The 23,358-nt window shown below is 40.0% G+C and overlaps 1 protein-coding gene across 1 annotated transcript in view; it reads left to right on the top strand.

The window, feature by feature from the left end:
- The first annotated feature begins 382 nt into the window (after positions 1-382).
- LOC125770417 (eukaryotic translation initiation factor 5B) overlaps positions 383-23,358 on the top strand; it is a 32,726-nt gene continuing 9,750 nt past the window's right edge. Inside the window, exons 1-6 of the mRNA XM_049439968.1 lie at positions 383-889; positions 1,000-3,831; positions 3,906-4,038; positions 13,637-13,713; positions 13,886-14,081; positions 14,215-14,322. Of these exons, the coding sequence (XP_049295925.1) occupies positions 834-889; positions 1,000-3,831; positions 3,906-4,038; positions 13,637-13,713; positions 13,886-14,081; positions 14,215-14,322 (3,402 nt within the window). The 5' untranslated portion in view covers positions 383-833. The remainder of the gene's footprint in view (positions 890-999; positions 3,832-3,905; positions 4,039-13,636; positions 13,714-13,885; positions 14,082-14,214; positions 14,323-23,358) is intronic.

Genomic DNA, 23,358 nt, shown 5'->3' with positions numbered 1-23,358 from the left:
AAAAAAGCACACTTCGTCTCATCGCTTGGATGACACATTTTAAAACTTTTGTTGTCTGCGTGTTGATTCAAAGGGTTCGAATTAAAATCAATTTAATTGTGCAATATTTCGATCATAGACGGTCCTATACCTGAGAGAAAATGGTATTTGCTTGCTGACCGCGCATGTTTCATTATTTGAAGTGGTATTATTTTCCAGAATGCAGAAGTTGGTAAATTATAGAGCTCGAAAGACGCATATGTGTATTTTCAACGAACGTTTGCTGAAATCCCTTCGCAAACAGCGCACTCGATGCAAAACACCGGTAGAATGCGTGTTGGTGTGTGTAAAAAAGGTAAACAACATAAGTAATGTGTCAAATCGTGATTTGCAACATGGCGATCTATGTACCGGCCTGGATATGTGTCAAGCTGATTCGCAGCTGAATTTATTGACAGCAAAAGTTTCAAGCGTCGTGGGTTCCTGAATCTTTGTTGATAGCGATTTCCGTTCTTATACAACACGATTCCGCTTTTCTACACAGTTTCATACATTCAGAACGAAAGGACCATTTGCGTTGTTTCAAAATTGTAACCCACTGCCATTGGTAATTGTTCTCGTTTCGCTCAGTGAAAGGCACTGGTTGAGCCGGTGCCGAACAACGTGTCACACTGCGTACGGAAGGAGTACGGTGGATAACGTACGTGTCGCTTTATCCTGGTCGTGGTAACTGGTGGGGCGATCGGTACGGTGAAGTTTTCAGTTCTCGTCTGGGTGAAAGGATCGTGCCTAAAGTTGGATTGATAAAATTAGAAACCTAGCATTGCCGAACTCGTTTGCAGGCTTACCTCACTATGGGAAAGGCTAAGAAGGGCAAGAAGGAAGCAGCCGGTGCTGGTGTTGAGGAAAAGTAAGTAACATAATTGAAAACTGGATCGGCGCAATGATCGTTATGTTCAGGTATTAGAGCAATAATTGAAACATAACACTACTAATACTGTCTGTCCGATTCTATTTTAGTGTAAGTGATAACGACGTTGCTCCCCAGACGGACATTACGGAAGTTGAGGTGGAAAATAGAAAGAACGATAAAAAATCCAAAAAGGATAAGAAGGCCAAGAAACTGGCCGTCGATAGCGATGACGGTGAGGAAGACGAGGTAACCGCAGTTACGGAGTCGGTTAAAAAGATGGCTGTAACGAAGAAGAAGGATAAGTCCTCGGCGGAAACGGAACAATCGACCGGCAACGGTTCTGACGATGAAAAAGCTGGCGATAAAGGTAGCAAGGGCAAGGAGGCGAAGAAGAAAAAGGCTGCCAAATCAGGACCGGTCGGATTTTCGTTACTGATGATGGACGACGACGATGATGATGACGAGCAGGAGAATGAGGATGAAGATCGTGAAGAAATTGCACGTAAAAGTTCGATTGAGGAAGAGGCTCCAAGTGCCAAAGGAAAGAAGGCAAGTGGTTCGCAAAGCAAGAAGGAATCTGTCACGAAGCCGGAAGAAGAAGATGGCGGAGCGACCAAAGGTGGAAAAAAGAGCAAGAAGAAGAAAAAGAAGGACGAAGATGATGATGATGAGATCGATCGCATGCTGGCGGAGCTGGGATTGGAATACTCTGGTAAAAAGCCGCCACCAAGTGCAGATGATGCTGCAGCTCCGCAAGATGCACAGGCTGAGGCTGAGAAGCCCAATAAGAAGAAGGATAAAAAAAAGAAAAAAGACGATGCGAGTGTTGACAAGGTAACGGATGGGGGATCGATCGACGATGAGCCGAAAGTGGTAGAGCCTGAAGTGAAGAGTGCAACTGAGAAGAAAAAAGGAAAACAAAATGTCCCCGTTAAGGAGGAACCTGTTGCGGCGGACCCGGCAAACGAAGAGCAGAAGAAAACGGGTAAAAAGAAGGGCAAAAAGAATGAAACTGCTTCCACGGCGGCGGTCGAGGAAGGTACCGTTGGAACCTCTAAAAAGGGTGATCAATCTGGTAAGGGAGACACGGCAAAAAAGACCGAAGCTGACACCCAAGGTGCGGCTGACGCTGCTGCCGATGCGAAAAAGAAAAAACCCAACAAAGCCGCGCTGGCCATCATGCAGGAACGGTTAAAAGCTATACGCGAGGAGGAGGAACGTATGCGCAAGGAGGAAGAAGAGAAACAAAAACTAGAGGAGCAAGCGGAACAGTTCCGATTGGAGCAGATGCGTCTCGAACAGGAAAAGAGAGAAAAGAAGAAGCAAAAGGAAAAGGAACGCAAGGAGCGGTTAAAGGCGGAGGGAAAGCTGCTAACGGCGAAGCAGAAACAGAATCGGGCACGTGCCCAAGCCATGCTGGAAGCACTGAAAGCGCAGGGTCTCGCTATTCCGGAAGCAACCGGTGAACGACGTCCAAAGCCCGGTGCTCGCATTCGTACGAAGAAGAACCAGGCGGCCAATGTCGATGTGACGGAGTCGAAAGAAACTACACCTACGGCGGAGGATGTAAAAGCGCAAGAAGAACCGAAAGTGAAGGAAAAGGAAGTGAAGGAGTCGTGGGATGTGACGGATAGTGAAGAGGAGGAAGAGGAAAAGAAAAGTGGTGTGGAGTTGTCCCAACAGCAATCGGTTGAATCAAAGGACAGTCGTGGATCGGACGACGAAGGTGATGAAGATGGTGATGAAGAAAACGACGAGTCCGATGATGACGACGAGGACGACGATGACGATGGTTCTGATGACGATGATGATGATGATGAGGATGATGAGTCTGGCTCGGAGGTGGGAGATCATCGGCGGGAAGCGGAAAAAATGCGCCAACGAGCATTGGATCGTATTGCGAGTCGTACGCAGGAGGCCGAAAAGAAAAGATCACTCGATAACTTGCGCGCCGCCGTAGTGTGTGTGCTGGGGCACGTCGATACGGGAAAAACGAAAATTCTCGACAAACTACGGCGCACGAATGTGCAGGACGGGGAAGCTGGTGGTATTACGCAGCAAATCGGTGCCACGAATGTACCAACCGAAAACATAAAGGAACAAACAAAATTTGTGAAAGGCTTCCAAGAGCTGCAGTTCAAGCTGCCCGGTCTGCTGATCATCGATACACCCGGGCACGAGTCGTTCAGTAATCTGCGATCGCGCGGTTCCTCGTTGTGTGATATCGCTATTTTGGTGGTGGATATTATGCACGGGCTGGAACCGCAAACACTCGAGTCTATAAATTTGCTCAAATCGAAGCGCACCCCGTTTGTGGTGGCGTTGAATAAGATCGATCGACTGTATGACTGGAGCACGATGCCACGCAAGGATGTGCGTGACATTTTGAAGGCACAGGCGGCCAACACGCAGCTGGAATTTAATCAGCGCACGAAGGAAATCATCGTGCAGTTTGCGGAACAGGGTTTAAATGCGGCCCTGTTCTACGAAAATCCCGATCCGAAAACGTACGTTTCGCTCGTACCGACGAGTGCGATCACCGGTGAGGGTATGGGCAATCTTCTGTTCCTGATAGTACAGTTCTGCCAGAAGCAGCTTGCCAAGCGACTGATGTACAGCGACGATCTGCAGGCAACCGTGCTCGAGGTGAAAGCCATCCCCGGTCTCGGTACAACGATCGATGCTATTTTAATCAATGGAAAGATGCGCGAAGGCGATACGATGATCCTGGCCGGTACTGAAGGACCGATCGTGACTCAAATCAAAGCACTGCTCATGCCGCAACCAATGAAGGAGCTGCGCGTGAAGAACGCTTACGTGGAGCACAAGGAAATTATGGCAGCGCAAGGTGTAAAGATAGCGGCGAAGGAACTGGAGAAAGCAATCGCAGGATTAAATCTGCAAATAGCTCAGAAACCCGACGAAGTGGAGATTTTCAGGTATGTTTTGTTTGTTTTGTTACTGTGCGGAAAATTAATCCTAACAATCCACTCTGTTCCTCTTTCTTTTGCAGGGATATAGTGGCTCGTGACTTAAAATCTGCTTTAAACAGCATTAGACTTAGCGATCGGGGTGTTTACGTGCAAGCATCTACCCTTGGATCGCTGGAAGCACTGTTGGAGTTCTTGAAAACGTCGAAAATTCCGGTAAGTACAAATCTGATCAAAATCATATTCGCGTTCCCAGTCTCTATCGGACATGCTATGGGAATCACATACATTTAGGCGTATTTGTTTTTATTGATCTCTTGATAGTCAATGCGACAAAAATATTCACGTCCCAATTTAGTCATTCCAAATTAGAACAGCTTTTGTGTTATTTGTGTTAAAGCACAATCAACAATTATTAACTATTACTCTCATTAATGTTGTGTACAATGATTTCAAATGCAAACGTTTTTTTTATCAAAAGCGTATGAAAATATGAATCTTCTAAAATGCCGCTGTTCACCTTTTTTATGTTTTTATACAATTATTAACTTAAGGTTCAGATTTTATACAAAAGTAATGTTATGAAGTAAATAATAACAATGTATGTATATAATATCCAACTTACATTCTCGATTCAAATTGGTTAGTTTTTTTTTGTTATTCGATGAAATCAACGAGTAACGAATTCTAACCAAATTCCATTAGAGAAGTCTGTTCATCCGGATTTATGAACGTTCCTATTATTGTTTTTTTTTTTGCTGTTTTGCTTCAAAACCTGCCTATACAATCCCCGAACAGCGCACCGCTCTGTCATGATCTGAATGAAATGCTAGCAAAAGGCGTATTTTGCTCGTCTATTCGGTATGCCTTTTGGCTGCGTAGGGTAGATATTTGTGTTGTATCCAGTGTTGGCGTAATTGTTGACCCACGCGATGCTCGCGTGCCATGGAAGACGATGAAGGACAGCTTCTCTAATCCGATAGTCGAATTCGCTCGAAGCTTGTTTCTCCATCGTTGTGTCACATTCCTATCCAGGTGGGCGAACCCGTATTGAATAGTGGTTGCCTTGCTTGCGGAGTCTTTGCAAAGCAGTCTTTGCATGAAGCAGTGGGGAAAAAAACACGGCTCTAAAAACGCGAGCAAATATTTCTACAGTCGCCACTTCTTATAAGCTTGTTTATAAGAAGTGCATAAAAAATATTATCGCGCATAAAGCCGTTAGGCCTGCTTTATTGTGCCACAAATCGTGAATCCCAGACTCATTTTGGTCTAACTTCGGCAATATTTAAATAAACATTCAACTGTTTAACATCGATTATTGAGACGCAGTGTAACAGAAGTATCAATGGCGATAGTTACGCTAATTCTTGAATGAGAATCAAGTATCTGTCTCAACCTGTTAACCCCTCGGTGAAACGATGCCTCGTTACGTAGGAACCTGGGTGACTGACATATGGTGTTGAATGAAATTGCATACGTTGTGTGACCGGTCTGGTTACATAAAATCAAGCTCCGTAGTGTGGATAGGGTAGAAAATGAAGTTGCTTTCGATCGGGTGCAGCCATCGGCAAAGAGCGAGTTGTATTATTTTGAAGACGAAAATGAAGAAAAACAAATATGATATAAAAAAACACTCATTAATTGAAATTAACAATTTGGTTGGTAACATTCCTGTTTTGTGTTAATGAATTTACCAGAAATGTTGTTTTATTCAACCGTGCTCCAATAACCAACCAACAGTGACTTCTAAAACCACTTAGTAAAAAATGAAAAGTTGGGATTCGATATATTACGACGGGTATTCGAGGTACATGGATTTTTGGGGACTCAGCTATTTGCTATAATAATGTATCTCTATAGTATATCTACTATATAATTATAGCATTGTAGCTGCTTTCACGTTAGTATTAAAATAACGCACCATTCCAAATTCATCATCTGTTGGCCCTTCTTGTATCTGGTTTTCTCGCAGTCGATCACTGTTATGAAATGTTTTCGCATTTGATCTTATGCCTGTTTGATTAGGTAAAAGTCTTTTTTTTATCGTTCAACAATGTGTCCACCTGTGGCAGCAAGTAAATCAACACTTATCAACATAAAATGCACGTGTTCACCACATGCACATATCGAACTGTGTCGATGTGTAAGGCTTTTGCGGTCCGGTGACCAGATGGTGTTGATTTCCGTCCGTGCTTCACAGTAGAAGCAGCATGAAGAACTTTGAAAGTAACTTTGGGGAGGAAAATCACCTGTCACCCACCTCGGCACACTGCCGGCCGGGATCGTGATCGTAACTCGAGACGTATCAATCACAACCCAGACCGAATCCGAATCGCAGCTACGTATCCGTGGTTGCTCATACGCAGCTATGATGGGATCGGCCAGATCGGTTCGCTTTACTGCAACCACTAAACCAGCGGCTGAGCCACGTTACGGCCGCCTGTGTGTGGGAGTGTGAAGGTGTATCACGGAATAAAAGGCAAGCGATGTGTGCAACCTCCATCTCGACTCGGTGTGACATTCAACAGTAAAGTCAATTGTATTAGAGTCTCTGTGTGTGTTTTTTTTGCTTCTTCGTATACGATTCCATCTACAGAGACCGGTACGGTCTAAATGATGTCTTTTGCATGGGCGACAGAGGTGACAGATCACGATGCTACACCTTCGTAGTATTACAATTTGCCGCAAACAGTTCTCGCATATGAAATCGCGAAGGTGGCCCATCATCGTTGTTGTCATTTACAGTAGATTACTCAAAAGTCGATGCGTGGGAGCCGGTTAAAGGGGGGGACTGATCCTATCCTATCGGGTGACGGTTATGTTTTGTACCGGAAAGTACCGGACAGATTATTTTGATTGGTTGTTGTTGGCTGCTTTAAGAATATAACTCATTTAATAAACACATTGCACTTCACGTTTCTCGTTTCTCGATAGTTAAAGAGTTTCCGTTTCAATTTTCGGTAGAGAGTTCGTTCATTAATAGACATTCGCAATAGTCGAAGTCTTAGACGAATATAGGGATTATTCTTGGAATGATATCATCTTTTGAGATCTTCTTCTTCTTGGCTTTTAACGACCTTACAAGGTCACGCCGGCCATTTCTGGCTTACTAGACTTATTTTACCACATAGCCAGAATGTCAGTCCTTGCTACGGGGGACGGTCCAGATGGGATTTGAACCCGGTTCTGCCGTGTGGACCGGCGCCGTTTATCACTTGCACCACCGAGCCGCCCCTATCTTTTGAGTTAGAAGTTATATTATTTAAGCTGTAACGAAGCTGGAATAGGTAATTCGTCATTAAAAACATTCGACATCAACTTTTTACATTACAACATATTTAATACTTCAATCGTACATATGATACTAGCAATTCCAAAAGACCTGTTGAAGTTTAACCTGTTAAAACGTTACATAATCGATGGTTCCAATCGGGTTTCGGGCCATCATTATTACAGGTTTTATTTTTGCAACTTTGCCACCAAAGCCATTTTTACTTCACTGCAACCGAAGCCGGGACCAGGTTGGCGGTATGCGATAACTGGGTTGCATGATCGGTACCGCCGCTGTAAGTCGCCACAGTCTCGGCAGTGTCCGTGGGATGCCAGGAACGCTATTGAAAGAAGTATGAATGAAAGTAATTGGATACAGCGTCTCACACACGCGTCCCCGTGACAGCCGTGCCTTGTACTATTTTTTTTTGTCTTGCTGTTTTCCCCACCCCCGTTTTTTAAGAGACCCGTATCGCATGGGGTTGGACGAAGCGCTCAACATGGCAAAAGACCGTGGGGTGTGTTAGCCGCTGGTGCTATTGACACTGCAAGCGAGCTTGTGAATGGATCGATGGCTTTTGCGTCTGTGTGGCTTTTGGGTTGCGGTCTATCTAATGAATGAGTGAGGGAAATGGAAAGGGCAAGCATACGACCACCACCACCATCTAGCGATGGTGCTCCGATTCATGAATGAAATTGTCTCGTGGAACGCAACCCAAGCGCCGAACCCCTGGGTGTAGGAGATGGAAGTCAAGTGAGAAGGGAAGAATTGGTTTCACCGCCAACGGCCGTTTCGGAGTTCGAAGCTAAAAGCTTCTATATTCATCCACCTACCATATCGCATCGTGCATTTAAGGCTCACCCACATAAATACACCCCCAGCAGTTTCATCTTTATTTTGTGTTTTATTTTTCGCATTGTTTTGTTACATCGTTCTCGGTGTTGTGGAAAATGGACCGGGGTGGTGGGAGGAATTTGATAAAATTCCACGAAGATTCACTTACCTACGACGAAAACCCCCCCCGGACAGCATATTGTGCTTTAGCTCGTCCGTTTTAATGTTGTTTGTCTAGGTTGCATAAAATAAAATAGTAACAGCACACGCAGGTGTGTTTTAATTTAAGTTTATCGAACGTTTAAATAAATGTTTAGTCTAGTAATTTTATCTACTTTCCCTAGAGAGTGAAATAGATTACTTGTTGTATTTATTTTTATGTAACGATCTATCCACCTGTTTACTACGTAATCGGATATATTCTATTTATACACCCGAAGTGTGGTGTAGGAGTATGATCTAGATTGATTTTCTTCCATACCTGGTATCGCATGTATCACGAAAAAGGGGAAAGCATGTAGAAAATGTTACATTATCCGTTGATAGTCTGTTTCTTCACTGATCTAAACATTCCACATTGGTAAAATGGATTTATCATGCTTTAAAAAAAGTTTAAGTGGTAGTGAAAGTGGATTCATATACAAACACCCATTATATTTAATAGGATCATTTTCATGAGAATCACTAAGTGACACTTAGTGAAAAAAAATGGATTAAGAAAAATCACATAAGTTAGGTTTTTTGGGCATTTCTATAGAGCGCTAGCGGTAAGAAAACAAGTTTGCGATATCGTCTGGGGTTTAGTCAAAAATAATCAGCAACAATATAAACACAAAATACAGGATTTTTGAGTTCGAGTGAGAAAGTTGGAACAATTTCTGAATTTTTTATTCAAGTAATATTACATTGATTCAAGGACGTTCTGAAGTCTTTACAAAATTCTAGTACCTTTCGGAGGCGAAAATCATTTCTGAAACACATTGAGGTTTACAAGGTTTTTGAGTACAAATGGCAAAGTAGAAGCCATTTTCTTATTCTCCTCAGGTTGATCCAAAATCACTCACTTGGTTCTTTTCACATCGAAATGAAATATGTAGAAATAGTTGTCGAAGTCTTACCTTCCCAACAAATACTTTCTCAACAAGAATTCAGCAAAGCTCTCTAGTTGTGTGAGTTAAGCTAATTTTACCCAGAATTTATTTCACTTTGCTAGTAGCTCATTTTTACCATTACACACTTCAGTTCTTGGGCAAATATTTTGCAGCAGTAGTGTACCATATTGATATATTAAATCCGACTAAAACTTGAAACATTTAGCCTAGCAAGAAACCTATTATGCGTATAAACCGTTATGGTGGTCCACACATTGACCAAGAATTGATCCATGTCTTCGGTTTTTGTACAGTTGATAACTTTCCTGTAAGTGTTTACCGACTAGCACCGGCAGCACTTGGTACAGAAGCTCCACAAGCCTGGGAAACAGTGCGCGCACTGTGTTGCGTGTCTGCGCACTGTAGCGTAACCCATGTCTTGTAACCTCTTCGTTTCGCTCCTTGCCCATTGCTGCCGTGCTTCGTATATGCCTTATGCGTACTGGTTCGTTTCCCTTCGAGCGCAGCTAGTTATGAATGAGCTCGCAAACACCGTTCAATGAATGGAGAAACGGGTCGACTGATGAATGGGAAGGTTGTCCAGTAGTGTGTGCATGCAAGAGTGAGCGTGCGTATGAGAAAAAGGAAATCCCTCTTGTCTTAATGACGATAACTCACTGTGTGTGTGTTTTTTTTTGCTTCCTTCCTTCCTTGGTGTAATCACTACCCCATGACCGTATACCCATCGTCAACATCTCGCCCGTGATATTGAATGGTGTCCGGCAGAAGCAAAACAAAAAAAAACTTCTCATTCATATGAGCAGGCGGGAAATTATGAAAAAAAAAACATCTTATTACTACCAAAACCAAGAGTGCAAAGAAAACCGAAGTAAACCCCAACAGCACCGCTTCTTGGCAGTGTAGGCAAGTTTGCGTAACAAGAAAGTAACCGCGTAGTGCTGCTGCGAGGTGGACACTGCGGAATGTCGTTGTGTAGTTGGGGGTATAATGATGAAAGTAGAAAAAAAAAGGAAAAACATATCTTCCATTGTACATTCAAGCGATTTCGATCATTTTACGCCATTCCCCCGGGGTGTGCGGGACTTTAGCCGGTTTGGTTTGAATTTAAAGTATTTTTCCAACATTCGACGCACACAGTTTCTTTGTTCGTGTGCGCGCGGTTCTCCTTGTTTGATTACTATTTCAAACGCCCGTGTTGATGGGGCAGAAGGGTTTATTTATTCATTTAAATTTTCGTTTTGTTTGATGCGTTGCGAAGACTTCTTCCGTCCTCGGGCTTACTTCTCACCCTCACATGCTAGTCAATGGTTGAAGATATGAGGGTAGGAAACCCCTCCAGAGTCCTCCAGACGTAACGTTACGGTCCGATAGCACCTCTTTGGGTATGTGTCTCAAGAGGAAGAAACATTTTGGAGCGAATGGTTTCAGTAGGATTGCCACGATCGTGATCTCGCCGTCATGAGCACGTTCTAGCGTATATCCGGTTTTTTTTTTTTGTATTGTGAAAGTTTTATAAGACCAGCAGAGAATAAATTTATAGATCTTCATTTGCGTAACATGGTGAATGGTGTGGTGTTGGACAGTTTTTAGTTTGCTTCCAGGTTTTGGATCTTAATTCGGGAGAATAATACAACTAAGTTTGATGATAGAAATACTGCTCCAAGAGATTATTAATATATGAAGAAGGTTTTAGACGAGAGATTGTCGCAATGCCCTCAAGACTGCTACATGTCTATTTGGTTTTGTTTATATTGAAATATTGAAATTGAACACTCGTTCAATCTAGTTCATTAGAATAGTCTAATAATTCCCATGAATTGTTGAAGTTTTTCTTGAGAACAATGAGATCTTGGAATCCTTGTGAATGCGATCAAGTCTAACTCGATTGAGTTAGGTTTGTGCCATACCATAAGTTTGATGGTATATTATAAGAACTAAAGCAACTCTTCAACAATTCTTAGTTGATAGCATTAAGCTATCCAAGGACACAATCCAAGAGTCGCGGACAGCAAAGATTTGTCGCGGACAACAAAGGATTACACACATTTAGAACGGAAATTATTGAGTAGAGTTATTAAATTTAGTAATTTATTGGAAGCTTGTTGAAGCTCCAATATATTATTAGGAATTGCCGGTGGAAATCACTTCGAATTTCTGTGTTAAATAATGTGATACAAAAATTAAAGCCGTTAATCAGATATTTAGTGTCATTGTGCAGAGTGAAATGTACACCGATAAAACTGTAAAAAAAAAATGCCATAAGAACTGAAGACATATTGATAAATTATGTTTTTTGATGTGGCTTTGTAATATTTTTTTTCTAGTCGTCTTAGTGAGCTCCATTCACTTGTCGCTGGAGGCATATTGAAATACAACCCATTACCGTTGCTGTTTGCGCGCGTATAACCACTGGGCTGGTTAAAAACTTGTTTGTAAAACTCGGCAATGTCGTCACATAAGACAATGATCGTAAACAGGCGGCCATATCATCGTCCCACGGTAGTTGCCGTGGCCGTAAAACGATCGCCCAGGCTTTAACCGGCAAGTGGATTCCAGTCTGCTGTTTGACCATAATAAATGCACTCATTCTTCAAACCAACACTACGTTGACAACACCCGGCGAGGCGTGTACTGACGATGACGGTTGTTGTCGCAAACGGTGATCGTGTTTGCCGTAAAGCTGTCCAAACTTGGTGCACAACAATTTATGCTAGAGTTAACTAAAAACGGCGAAAAAATGTGTACCGAAAGTAACTGTTCGTGGTACAGATTTGTTCACTCATGAAGGGTAAGAAGCACATATTGTTGGAATATATTTTTAGGTATGTAAATGTATTCTAGATATCTCTGGAAAACATTCTCATACTATGGATTAGAATTTGTATTTATCGTCTTTAACCACTGCAATCAATATCTATCTTTTGTTGGTAACTTGAGTCACAGGTAACAGTCGCACAGCCCAATGTCCCAATGATTGGGACATCGTGATAAACAATTTGTTCGTAATATAAAATATACTGTTTCTTAGAAGCAACAAGAAATCATCGTCATAAGTTTGTAATCTAAGACTGTGTAGAACGGAAAGATGAACGTGCCTAAGGAAATAATGCATACGTGCATAATGTAATAAAATAAATAAAATACTGAAACCGAGCGGAAGTTGCTAATAGAAGCAACTGCGTGGCGGATATGAATAAATATGAAGGAAGTGTTGAATTTATCCTCCGCACATTAGATTATGGAGAACTCGTCACACATTACCTTTACTTTCGATAACTTGCTGTCAACGTTGAGCTTTTCGTAGGTCTCTTCCTACGTGTGTATCAACAAGGTAAAGATTAAATTTTAAACTGAGCAAGGTATATCATAATGGTACCTAATCTGCGGAGAAAGTCGGTTATTTGTTTTTTGTAAATAATTTTATTTTCTTTATCAAGAATTACACAAAATATTTGCTCAACTTAACAAGCCTTAACTTTTTGTAAGCAATGCAAAAAATTGTTACACGTTTTATAATTTCTTACAAGCTTTTTCAGCCCATTTTTACAGGGTTGTTTAGCTCATTGTTGCTAGAAACTAGGAAGCAGATTAGTAAATTATCCACACTTTTCCGCTTCACTGTAAAAGAGTACATAAACGATGCATTATTTCTGTGTGTATTTCTTAACCATGATTTAGCATCATGAATTATTACTGTTGTGATTATTACGATGACCTGCATTTAAGTCACGCAACTCCATTTTAATGTTCCCTTTTTTTTATTATATCGCGCTCATCTAACAACACATTGTTGGATGAGTCGAAATCGGAATTTAGGGTAATCAAAAAACATTCGTGCAATGCAACTGGCACCGCCAAAAACCAACCCATTGTAGACCATCAACTGAAGCATTAGTTCGCGAAAGCACGCAAACATGCTGCCATTGGGCGATGGAAATGTGATTGTTTGATGCGTATGGACGTAACGTGGTCATTCCTAAATCGACAAACGACAGGAAACGTAAAACAATAGGTATTCATCCGTGCTGGTTATTTTACTGTGCTTCTGTTATCGTGGGTAACTGGGCACGGTGATGGTTTCACCTGGCAAAATGTCAAAACTGGCGCATTGTTTTTGGCTGGAACTTTCACAAAAATGTGAATCCACATTTACGCGCCATGATATGTTGCACTTACTCTGGCACAATTAACAGCAGCAAATGCTTTGACCGCATTTTGAGAACTTAATGGTTATTTGTTAAAATGTGTTAACAGTAAAACTGTTAACTAAATGCTTAAATGTACTTTTTATTGGCTACAGTTTTATGATCTATAAGTACCTTAAATTTGCGAATTTATTGAAATATAAGTCTTAAAAGTGGTATATTTTGATGAAACAAATGAATTGGAAATTCTTACTTAACTGAAATATTCATCGAATGTTGAAATAGTTCATCACAGAAATGAACAATAACCCTGCATTTTTTTTTGTAAAATTGGTGATTTGAAGGTGATTGCTCAGTGATTTGAAAAACTGAAATATCTTAGTGAAAATAATATTCATTTCCGGAAAAAGTTAATTCCTTTCACCATATGTTTGTGTCTCTCTCTTTTGCAGTACTCCGGTATTCGGATCGGTCCAGTTGTTAAGCGTGATGTTATGAAAGCATCTACAATGTTGGAGCACGAAAATCAGTAAGTATATAAATTTTTATTACAATAATTCGAACTCCTCTTGTTTTTTGCTCAACGGTAAAAACAACATTAAAAAAATACGTCGCTTCATACAGACAAAATAAAGCGCAACAGCAACTATCAATTTTTGTAAGTAAAGAAATCTAACAAACTTTTATATAAAACTTCTCAGGTATGCTACCATATTAGCTTTCGATGTGAAAGTGGAGCGAGATGCTCAAGAACTGGCGGACAACTTGGGCGTGAAGGTGTTCCAGGCGGATATCATTTATCATCTGTTTGATAAGTTCATGGCGTATCGGGAGGAAATCAAACAGCGGAAACGGGACGAATTTAAATCGATTGCTGTGTTCCCCTGCAAACTAAAGGTCCGTATGCGATTATGGTAACATTTGCTATAAACGGTATTGCAATCGTTTGAGTGGTTGAGTTACTTACATAACATGGGCATGCTCATATAACAATGTGAAAACGTTTTTAATCATCTTTATCTTGTTGCAGATTTTACCCCAGTTTGTGTTTAATTCACGTGACCCAATCGTGATGGGTGTGATTGTGGAGGCGGGTATCGTTAAGGAGGGTACACCAATTACAGTGCCTAGCAAAGAGGTATGTAAACATTTCACAATGCTTCATTATAATATTTATATTGTTTTTACGCTGCTCAAAGTATCATATTGTCACTTATTAAGCGGCTTATTTCGTATTAAAAAAAATAATACAAACAATCGCAAATAAACAGGAAAAGGGTAGTACCGTGCTGTATGCTAATAGAAATTAAAATTCAATGACGCAAAAATATTATGAATCATTATTATTCTGTTTGCGCTTCGCGCTACGGCAATGATGCAATGATTTGTCCGCACAATTGTGTCCTCGACGATTGTCGCTCGGTTGTAGCAAGCGGCAAAGGAAGCGATACGAAGAACCTTGACTTCCTTCAATATCAATCGTAGCTGGTGGTCTGTACGGCAGATTTTTTTGCATACGATGTATGGTACCAATTATAATTGGTTAACATTTTACAATCATTTTGCTAATCTATTAGTGAATAATTGTTAGAATGTTCCTAAAGTTATCGCGTGCGGTAAATATTCTTCTGCTTAGTCACATCTTTTATTATCATTATTAAACAAACCAAAACTAATGAGCTTTATTTATTTATTTGTACGAAGTTGCAAACATGAAGGCGCATGCGCAATTAAATTGTATGAATGACGAAAACAAATAAGCAAAACATAAAGTTTGTGGTCGAATCAATCGTACACAGGCGTGTATAAGAAAAGCATAAATCCATGAAACAAAATATGTGTCTTTCTTCTAAAATTTGTTTTAGTCATCTTACAGCGCAATATCTTAGCGCTAGCCACACACACACATCTGCACATAAAGTCACGCACATTAGTTCGAATTCCAGGTACGTAGGGGTAGGGTACGTAAAGTAACAACAACCGGCCCCTGAACCGGAAGGAAGTGAGCGAGCGATGGGATGTGCGTCGGGGCCGGGAAGCAAGGGTAAATAACGAGATCCGGGGCAAACATATGCTTCGCATTCTCTGTATATCCGTGCGCTCGCTAGCACCGCAGCTGATCGTAAATTCTTCATTTCCTCTGACGCCGCACGAGTCACGGACCGAGTGTGATGGTGAAGGCGGAAGGCAACGAAACCCCTGCAGTGAAGCGCAGGGATAGGGGAGAGGGATTAAATCGGAAGCAAACCCCGAACAACAACAACAACGCGTACAAACGCACACGAAACGCAACAAAAGAATGGACGAAGAAGAAGGAATGAACCAAACATAATTTCCGGATGTTATTCTTCCGGTCTTTCATTTAAGAAAGCGAACGAGAGAGGAAGAGACGCCAAAAGGGAAAGGTAGCGAAGGGGTGTGTGGAAGTTTTGAAGCGTTGTTCCGCTTTGGACCGGAACTGTTCCGCTGTTGCTATGGGGCAGGGGTTTTGTATTTTTTTTGTGTTGTTGGTTTCTCTCTTACATTCTTGTTCTATGCTTTCTGCGTCCGCTTCTTCTTGGTGGTCGTGTTGTTATTATTCCATTTTACTTCCGGCCTATGTCAATTTGGGTACACGGGATATGGTAACTAATGGAATGGAATTTGGAAAAGTAGATTTTCGTGTTCTATCGTACCCTGGTTCCGTGCCGTCCGTCCTGCTTACACCTTCTCCAGTGGCATCTGTAGTTTCTATTCCTACTTGTCTCAGCCTTCTAGCTGACCTTCTGTACTTCCGGTTCACTTCCGGTCGTGAACACTCGCGAGACATCTGTTTCTCCTGCTTCTTGTTGTTAATGATATCGGCTTGTGTTTTTTTTCTGTATTCGCTTTGACCGTAGCGCGCAAGAGATCTGTTCGAATTTTTGAGAAGGGCTACGCTACGAAAGCATGAATGAATGTTCCCTAAACCCTTGTTCCGGTGTTGGTTGGTTTGTATACGCACGGTTTTATGGGGAAACGATACGCTACGAAATCATGAATGAATATTTGAAACTTCGCAATAAGCACCACCACAACCACCGTAACAGATGACGGAACTTGCAACAAAAAAAGCAGTTGTTTTGTTCTTCAGACGTGTAATGATTTCTCGACCGTACTGAAGAATAAAGATAGTAAGAGTATGAATTATGAAAAACCACATTTATTTGATGAAGTTGATTTATGTAATTATGCGTTTCAGTTGTGTTTCTTGCGCCAGGTGCAAAACATAACAACAAAAGAATTTTAATAGTCGATTTCGTGTGCGTTTTTTTTACAATTTATTATGTTGTAAAGAATATCAATTAGTTCTTGGTCCTTGGAAAAGGTTTGTAAAAACAAAGTTTATGTTTAATATTGCTTGGCGTCCTGTTTGATTGAATCCGCTTATGAGTATGGCTATATTGAGCTCATTGTAATATGGCCGACTCGGTTCATATAATATTTATTATATATTTGATAAAAGAAATTAATAGAATTAAAAACAAAGAATAAAGGAGACAAACAATCAAAGTTAACAAAAAGCAAAATGCACCGTCATGAATTTAAATATTTTTAAATGTTCGTTTTTTGAACGAAACTCATGACAATCTTCCAGTGATGCACGTTTAACTCTATCATCACAGTGTTCAGGAATCATCCGACAAATAACGCAACCATATCTAGGGTCTATAATTAATGTCTGCCCAAAAGTTTGTTTGCTCTGGACCACGCCTTGGTTAGCCAAGGGTCAAAACCATCTACAGGAAGGGATTTATTTATGAACCACATGGACACCGATATCGCGGTAATGTGATCCAATTAAATAGAATCGATTGGAATGATATTTAGAAGAGAGAAAAAAACATAACGCATCGTTACATTTCTATCTAGCTTGATTATAGATGGCTAACGAATGTAGATGTTGTTCAACGTTAGTATTAATGTATTCAAATCCGAATTTTAATTCGATATTACTTATTTTATTCTTAACATTATGTTTAATGTTCATTATTTAGAATTTCGAGTTTAATGGTATCGAACCTTTTCTAAATAATTTTATGCAAATTATTTTTTTTACGTAAAACTTAATATTTTTCTTAGAACTTAGAAACATTTTTTTAAAATTATTCTCCAAATTGTCTAATGTTTGTTGATCAAGTTACGGAGATTTTTTGTCGTCAAAATATATGTCTTTGGGCAATATGATTTTGAATTTTTATCTTAAAAATAGTTACGAATCAAAAGATAGAATACCTAAACACAACAAAACCACTTTCAACGTTCAATTTAAAAAAAAAAGCCTTCGTCGCCAGGATAAACGAAAAAAAAAAACTAATCTGAATCTGAACTTGCTTACACGGTGGAAACCAAAACTGACCCTATAAATTAATAACAACGTTTCAAGACTTCACTGACGGTTTTCAATCCCCGTTTTGTGGCCGCTCGACACACCTTTTGTTAGTTCTAACGTCTCCTGTTTTGAAGAAGAAGCAAAGAAACTAACGAGTTTCGAGAGACCTTTTCCGGTTGTAACGACGACGACAAGATCTGAACCGCTGGCCGTATCGCGCGTTCGTTTGTTACCATATTCGTCTCCGCTGGTCTTTGATTCGTCGTGCCCAGTTCTTCCTGCCCTTCCACCCCGTTCATCCGCCCGCTGATTGTTCGGGGAGTCAAGTTACGTATCGAAAACCTGTCGGTGAATGCACCTTGTAAGACATGGCGAGATGGTAGCAAACACAATTATGATACGTTCTCGTGTTTCCCTCTAATTTGGAAACGTTTGCTGTTCATTCATGGATATTTAGATCGATGCAAAGATACTCATGCTCTCGTTTTCTGTCTTTACTGTTTCTTTTTTTCTTTCTTTCTTCTTCATCTTCTCTCTTATTACGCTCGTTTAATTTGTGTTAAAAGACAGGTTTTCCATAAGTGGTTCGAATATAGAACGGAAGGACGATAATGTTTTTAATCTTTGGAAAGGGTTTGCTGCCATGGAGTTGTGGCATTTTTGGGTTGATTTATATGAAAGTTTATCCAAAAACCTGCCTGGCTGTAATATATATTCCTTTTTCCTATGCTCTTATGCACATGTCTGGTTATGGTAATTGCAGTTAGAGCGTAATAAAAACATAACGCGATTTAGTAGATGGCAAAAAAAAAAATGACGGACATTCGGATTAGCGACGGCAATCTACCGTGCGCTGTTGGAAGGTTGGCAAGAAGAGGCATCAAGAGGCTCAGGTGTAAGGTAGGAGTGTTACAGTATAAATTAACAGCAGGGGATCAAAAAGGGAAAAGTTAAAAAATTAAACCACAAACCGATCAACGATTCAGGGCTTCCTGTTTTGATTTTATTTTTTCTCGCCCTACGGGAGCCTGCTCAACAGGTCTGCTTGATTGAATGTGGCGCGCGCTCTTGTATTATGGGAGGCTTTCTCGGGTAAGTGCTGGTGAAGAAGCCCTGGTGCCTGGTGGACGCGTCTGAACAGCCCGTCGTCGTCGTCGTCGTCCGTCTTTGGCCGGATGTTGGCCGGGGCTTGGGGGATGTACCATTTTCTCTTATTTATGATGCTGATAAGCTCTCTATACTATACGTTTAGTAACAACTCCACAAGGTTGTGTTTTTTTTCTGTTTTGTTACATTCGATATTCTTTGTTTGGTTCGTCGTTTTGATCTTTGAAGAAATTATACGTTACTGTTCGGGCCCCGCTGGCCAATCCATTTTTATTTCACTTTGGTTACGTGCTATTCTATTTCAGAAATGTGATTTTTATAACTTATTTCCCTTTACGGAGATCTTTTTTCTGTCTTTTTGTTTGCGACACCAGACGAGCTTTTTGTATTTGTTTTTTTAGATGCAGATATTGTTTTTTGGATCCGTCTTTTCTGACCATTCATTAAGTTTTATTTCAACTGAAGTCGGAAAATTCATTCTGTGTAGTTTTAGAACGCTTCGGATGGATTGTGATCGCTTTTGGAAGATCGACTTCGCTATCGTTAGAGGATCACGTGAAATATAATTAACTGTGGATAAAACTGAGGTTTTAATAAGTCTGTTTTAAACATTTCATTATAGTACTTTAAGGATCCGACAAACTTATTCTCTTTAAACAATCCTATACTTTACTATTTTATGTTAAGAAAGATGACTTCGAATTTCAAGTTGAATTGAATATATTTCTGATTTAATGTAACTCATGTCAAAGTCGACTATGAAATGCCTTAAACTCTAGAATTTTCAAGCTTTTAAGCTTCTTTTATTGTTCATTGTTTTATAAACAATTTTTTCTTCTTCTTCTTCTTTTCTTTCCTTTCTTTAGATCTGAATTAAATTCTCATATTCAGACTCTTTCCTCTGTACTTCCTCTTTAGAATAAACAATGTATAAGAACTGAATTGTTGGAGTTCCTACTATAAAACAGGCATGTGATATGGAAATGTGTCACATTCTGGAGCGATCTGAAATATCAGTAAGATCACTACGCTCATCCTCATTGATGTTTGTTAGTGGCCGTTGACAGATTTATTAGATTCTCCTCTTCTGAAGCACAATAAATTGATCTCAGCTGCCTAGACCTAGAAGAACTAGTCATAGTTTGAGAGTAGTAGTCGTAGAGAGAGTAGAGTCACTACTCTGAGAAGTAGTGAACTGGTATCAGTAATTAATACTTGCAACATTTCTTCTTATTCTTGTGTGGCACTACATCCTCAAGAGAGGTCTTGGTGTACCATTTTTGGGTTTTCTTGACTTTAGTTACTCGTCGCCGGATAGTTACTCGTGTGTACGGTTCAGATAGCTTTTAATACCCTGTCCTTTTCTCGTAAAGATCGGCACAATTTGCAACATTGGCTGTACCAAAAAGGGTGTTGGAGAATTGATGATATTGAAGACGTACCCGAATTTATCATATAATGCAAAAAGTTAATATAACACTAGGAATGTAAGAGTTGTTGATTTTGAGTCCAAGTGTTCGATTATTGAATGGACACAGAAGATGACGCGACCCTTGACAGTCTTCAGATGCCCATGCCTGAATGTATTAGACTACCTTTGGAGGTTTTTAGAGGGTTTCAGAGTTGAACCCAAACCGAATTTGTTATGGATTCATTCGTTACTAAATTATTCTATTCGTTCGGCATGTGTTTCATCAAACATATAATGGACCATCACACGATGGTAATCACCCAATGTTTTCACTTTTGCCGATAACAATGATTTATTTACTGCAGGAAAATGAAACCTTGTTTGTTAAAAATGGTCTCATCTGTGCTAGTAGAGTTTGCAGGAATTAACCAAATACAACGATAACTTAACGCGCTTGTTTAAGTAAACAGGAAATCGACATAGAACGTTCCTGTCTACCTTCCCTAGACGCTGTGAGCAAATATAAACTTTTCCATATCGGATGTTCGCTTTACCCGATAGCAAAATCATAAACAGGGTAGTGTGTCAGCGACATTATTTATCAGGGTGGTTCAATATATTGTCAACAGTTGTTCGAGGAAAAGGAAGGAAAAAAATGCGAAAGTAAAGCACGGCCACACACACACAACATGGGCGATCGATTAGAGCCTAAGTTAGTGCTATATATTGCTCAACATATTCGATCGGTGGCGGTGGTGTGTGGTATGGTGAAAAAGATTTGCTTATCAAATTCGCAATACAGCCGGCAGTTTACCGGAGCTAACACGTTACGTTCCTTTTTCGCGTATCCAAACATAAACCAAACTCAGCTTTCGAACCAGACAACGTAGCGCCGATTTTTTTTTTTCAACCACGCCACCGAATAGCAAACAGCATACACCGAGAGACCAACGAAACGGTTACAAGCTAATCGCGAAACGCATTTCACTGAGCGTGTGAACCGCGCGGAAGGTCGATTCTCTTGGTCGATTCTAGTATGAATGTAGAAAAATCGAAACTGAAATAATTCCTAAGTCACTGATCTATAAAAATGGCCGTCATACGTCTCTAGCAGTGTTCTGCGCTTCGCACGTTTCATGTGTGACGTTTTTTTTTCTTCTTCTATGCGGCATGTTAGCGAATACGAAATTCGCTCGCTAGCAGATTGCCGTGGATGGATTGGAGGTTGTGCTGATTTGCTATTCATCACAGTCATGCACATGTGTTACGCAATTCAAAACGATCTTTCTGTACGACAATGGAGACACACACACACACGCAATACATTGGATCGTGTTGCCGGTCGTGTTGTGTTGTTTTGTGCATGCCAGCATAATAAGCATAGCTATTGGAAAGGGTTAAAAACAAAACATATCGTCACATTTTGCTGACCCCACTGGGGTCTTTCCCAGGAATAGAGCCCGCGCATTAAACATGGCACCAGCTAGCGACGGGTGCGCATGGAAAACTTTACTTTACCATAGCAAACTCTGCCACAAACATAGCGCGAAAAAAAAATTGGACAGCGTTCACTAGAAAAGAATCCTTCGTATGTGATGTGCGTAGGAATAAGATGTAGGGAATAATGAGTTTTTTTTACAGAAGAAGTAAAAAAAAAATACTGTCAAGAAAATCTGTTTCTAAAGGGTGTGGTAAGCTACAACACCCTTGTAGAATAGGAGGATACAAAAAATTTTCTTTCGATCCACGCATTTGGCTTTGTTTATCGACGATCGTTTCCAATACAGTGCGTACCATAAAAACATATTTTGTATCGAGATCACTTTAGAAAAAAAATTAAATAAACGTAAGGGTCTTGAGCAATGGTTTTTTTTCTCCTTTTTTCCAATGGTTTTTTTTCCTCCTGTTAAAGCTTCAATAAATATATAAACATTAATGTCGCACGAAGCAAATTTTCAAACTTAAGTATGTTTGTATGTTATACTAAGACACGGTACTAAGCTTTTAAGTTTTCAATCATAATTTTTATAACTAATTTCCAAATTTTGTTTCAAAAATTGAGTTACACAATTGCCCAAGTATTAAAAATGGCCAATAATTCCAATAAATTGAGTCTTTTTTTGCTTTGGTCCAACATATATAAATGTTTTGTTAAACATTTTAAATTAAAGTCATTGAACACTTTCAATCTCTTTTATTAGGAAAAAGGACCTAAAAAAAATAATGATATATCAATAATGAATATTTTATTATAATCAACTACTCCACTGCTTGGAATGAAACACCAACTAGCAATCGTTATTCGTCTGCCGATTTTATTCATATTCAGTCTAGAAATGATAAAATAAGACGCAAAAATGCTCTTTTTTACGGAAAAGCATGTATCAATAAAATGATTGTTTGCTCAATGATAAACTAAGTTACGATGATTAGCTGTACACACCGAAAGGGTGATGGTTCGGTATCGACGCCTTAATGTCTGGTGATTAGAAATGTTCAGAAAATACTTCCAACAAATTTCAGCGTGATTTTTCCGAATCGAATATTCAACTAGAAATAAGGAATATTTTTATAGTCTTTTCTAAATACACTTGCTTTTTTCGTTACATAAAATATATTTTGATTTTCAACTTATTTCAATCAATCATCTCTAGAAATGTGGAAGATGTAAATGAAAGTGTAGCAAAACATTATTTGTTTATTTTTAAATTAGATTGTAATATCTTCGGCAATCAGCAATAGTTCGTTCTTCATGAAATAAAAACAAAATCTTTAACAGTCATTTGTGAATCATAAATTTAGATATGGCCTCTTAAGCAAAACGAAAAAAAACACTAGAACAACCTCCTCAGAGGCGAGACTGGTGGTGGTGAACGAAAATAAACACAATTTCGGCCGCGTCCCTATAGCAGCATGACACTGCAGGAGATTTATTTTCCATTCTGATGCTTGATGCCTAAAATAACTCTCCCATTACCGCGCTCCAAACGGAGTGGCCAACTTGAACATTAAATGACACGATTTGATTTGAAAAAGCTGGTTTTTTTTCGCTACACCCGGGATGATTGTTTCCTTTATTTACGCTAACGCTTTCCATTATATTGCCAAGGCTCAACACGCGCTGTTTTCATCGCTGCAGCAAGGTGACAAACACTCGAAGGACAATGTGCGGCTGTACCACGCATCGTCATGACTTTCCTCGGATGTGCTTTTGTGAATGAAAATGTGTTTCGGAGCAATTTTCTTTCGGTTTCGGTGTGCGGCCACATTATGAATGGGGGGGTTGGAACAACAACACTGTTGGG

The sequence above is a fragment of the Anopheles funestus genome, chromosome 3RL (genome assembly GCF_943734845.2).
Source record: "Anopheles funestus chromosome 3RL, idAnoFuneDA-416_04, whole genome shotgun sequence".
Classification (NCBI taxonomy): domain Eukaryota; kingdom Metazoa; phylum Arthropoda; class Insecta; order Diptera; family Culicidae; genus Anopheles; species Anopheles funestus.
Note: the sequence above shows the minus strand (reverse complement) of the source record. Positions and strands in the feature narration are given on the sequence as shown.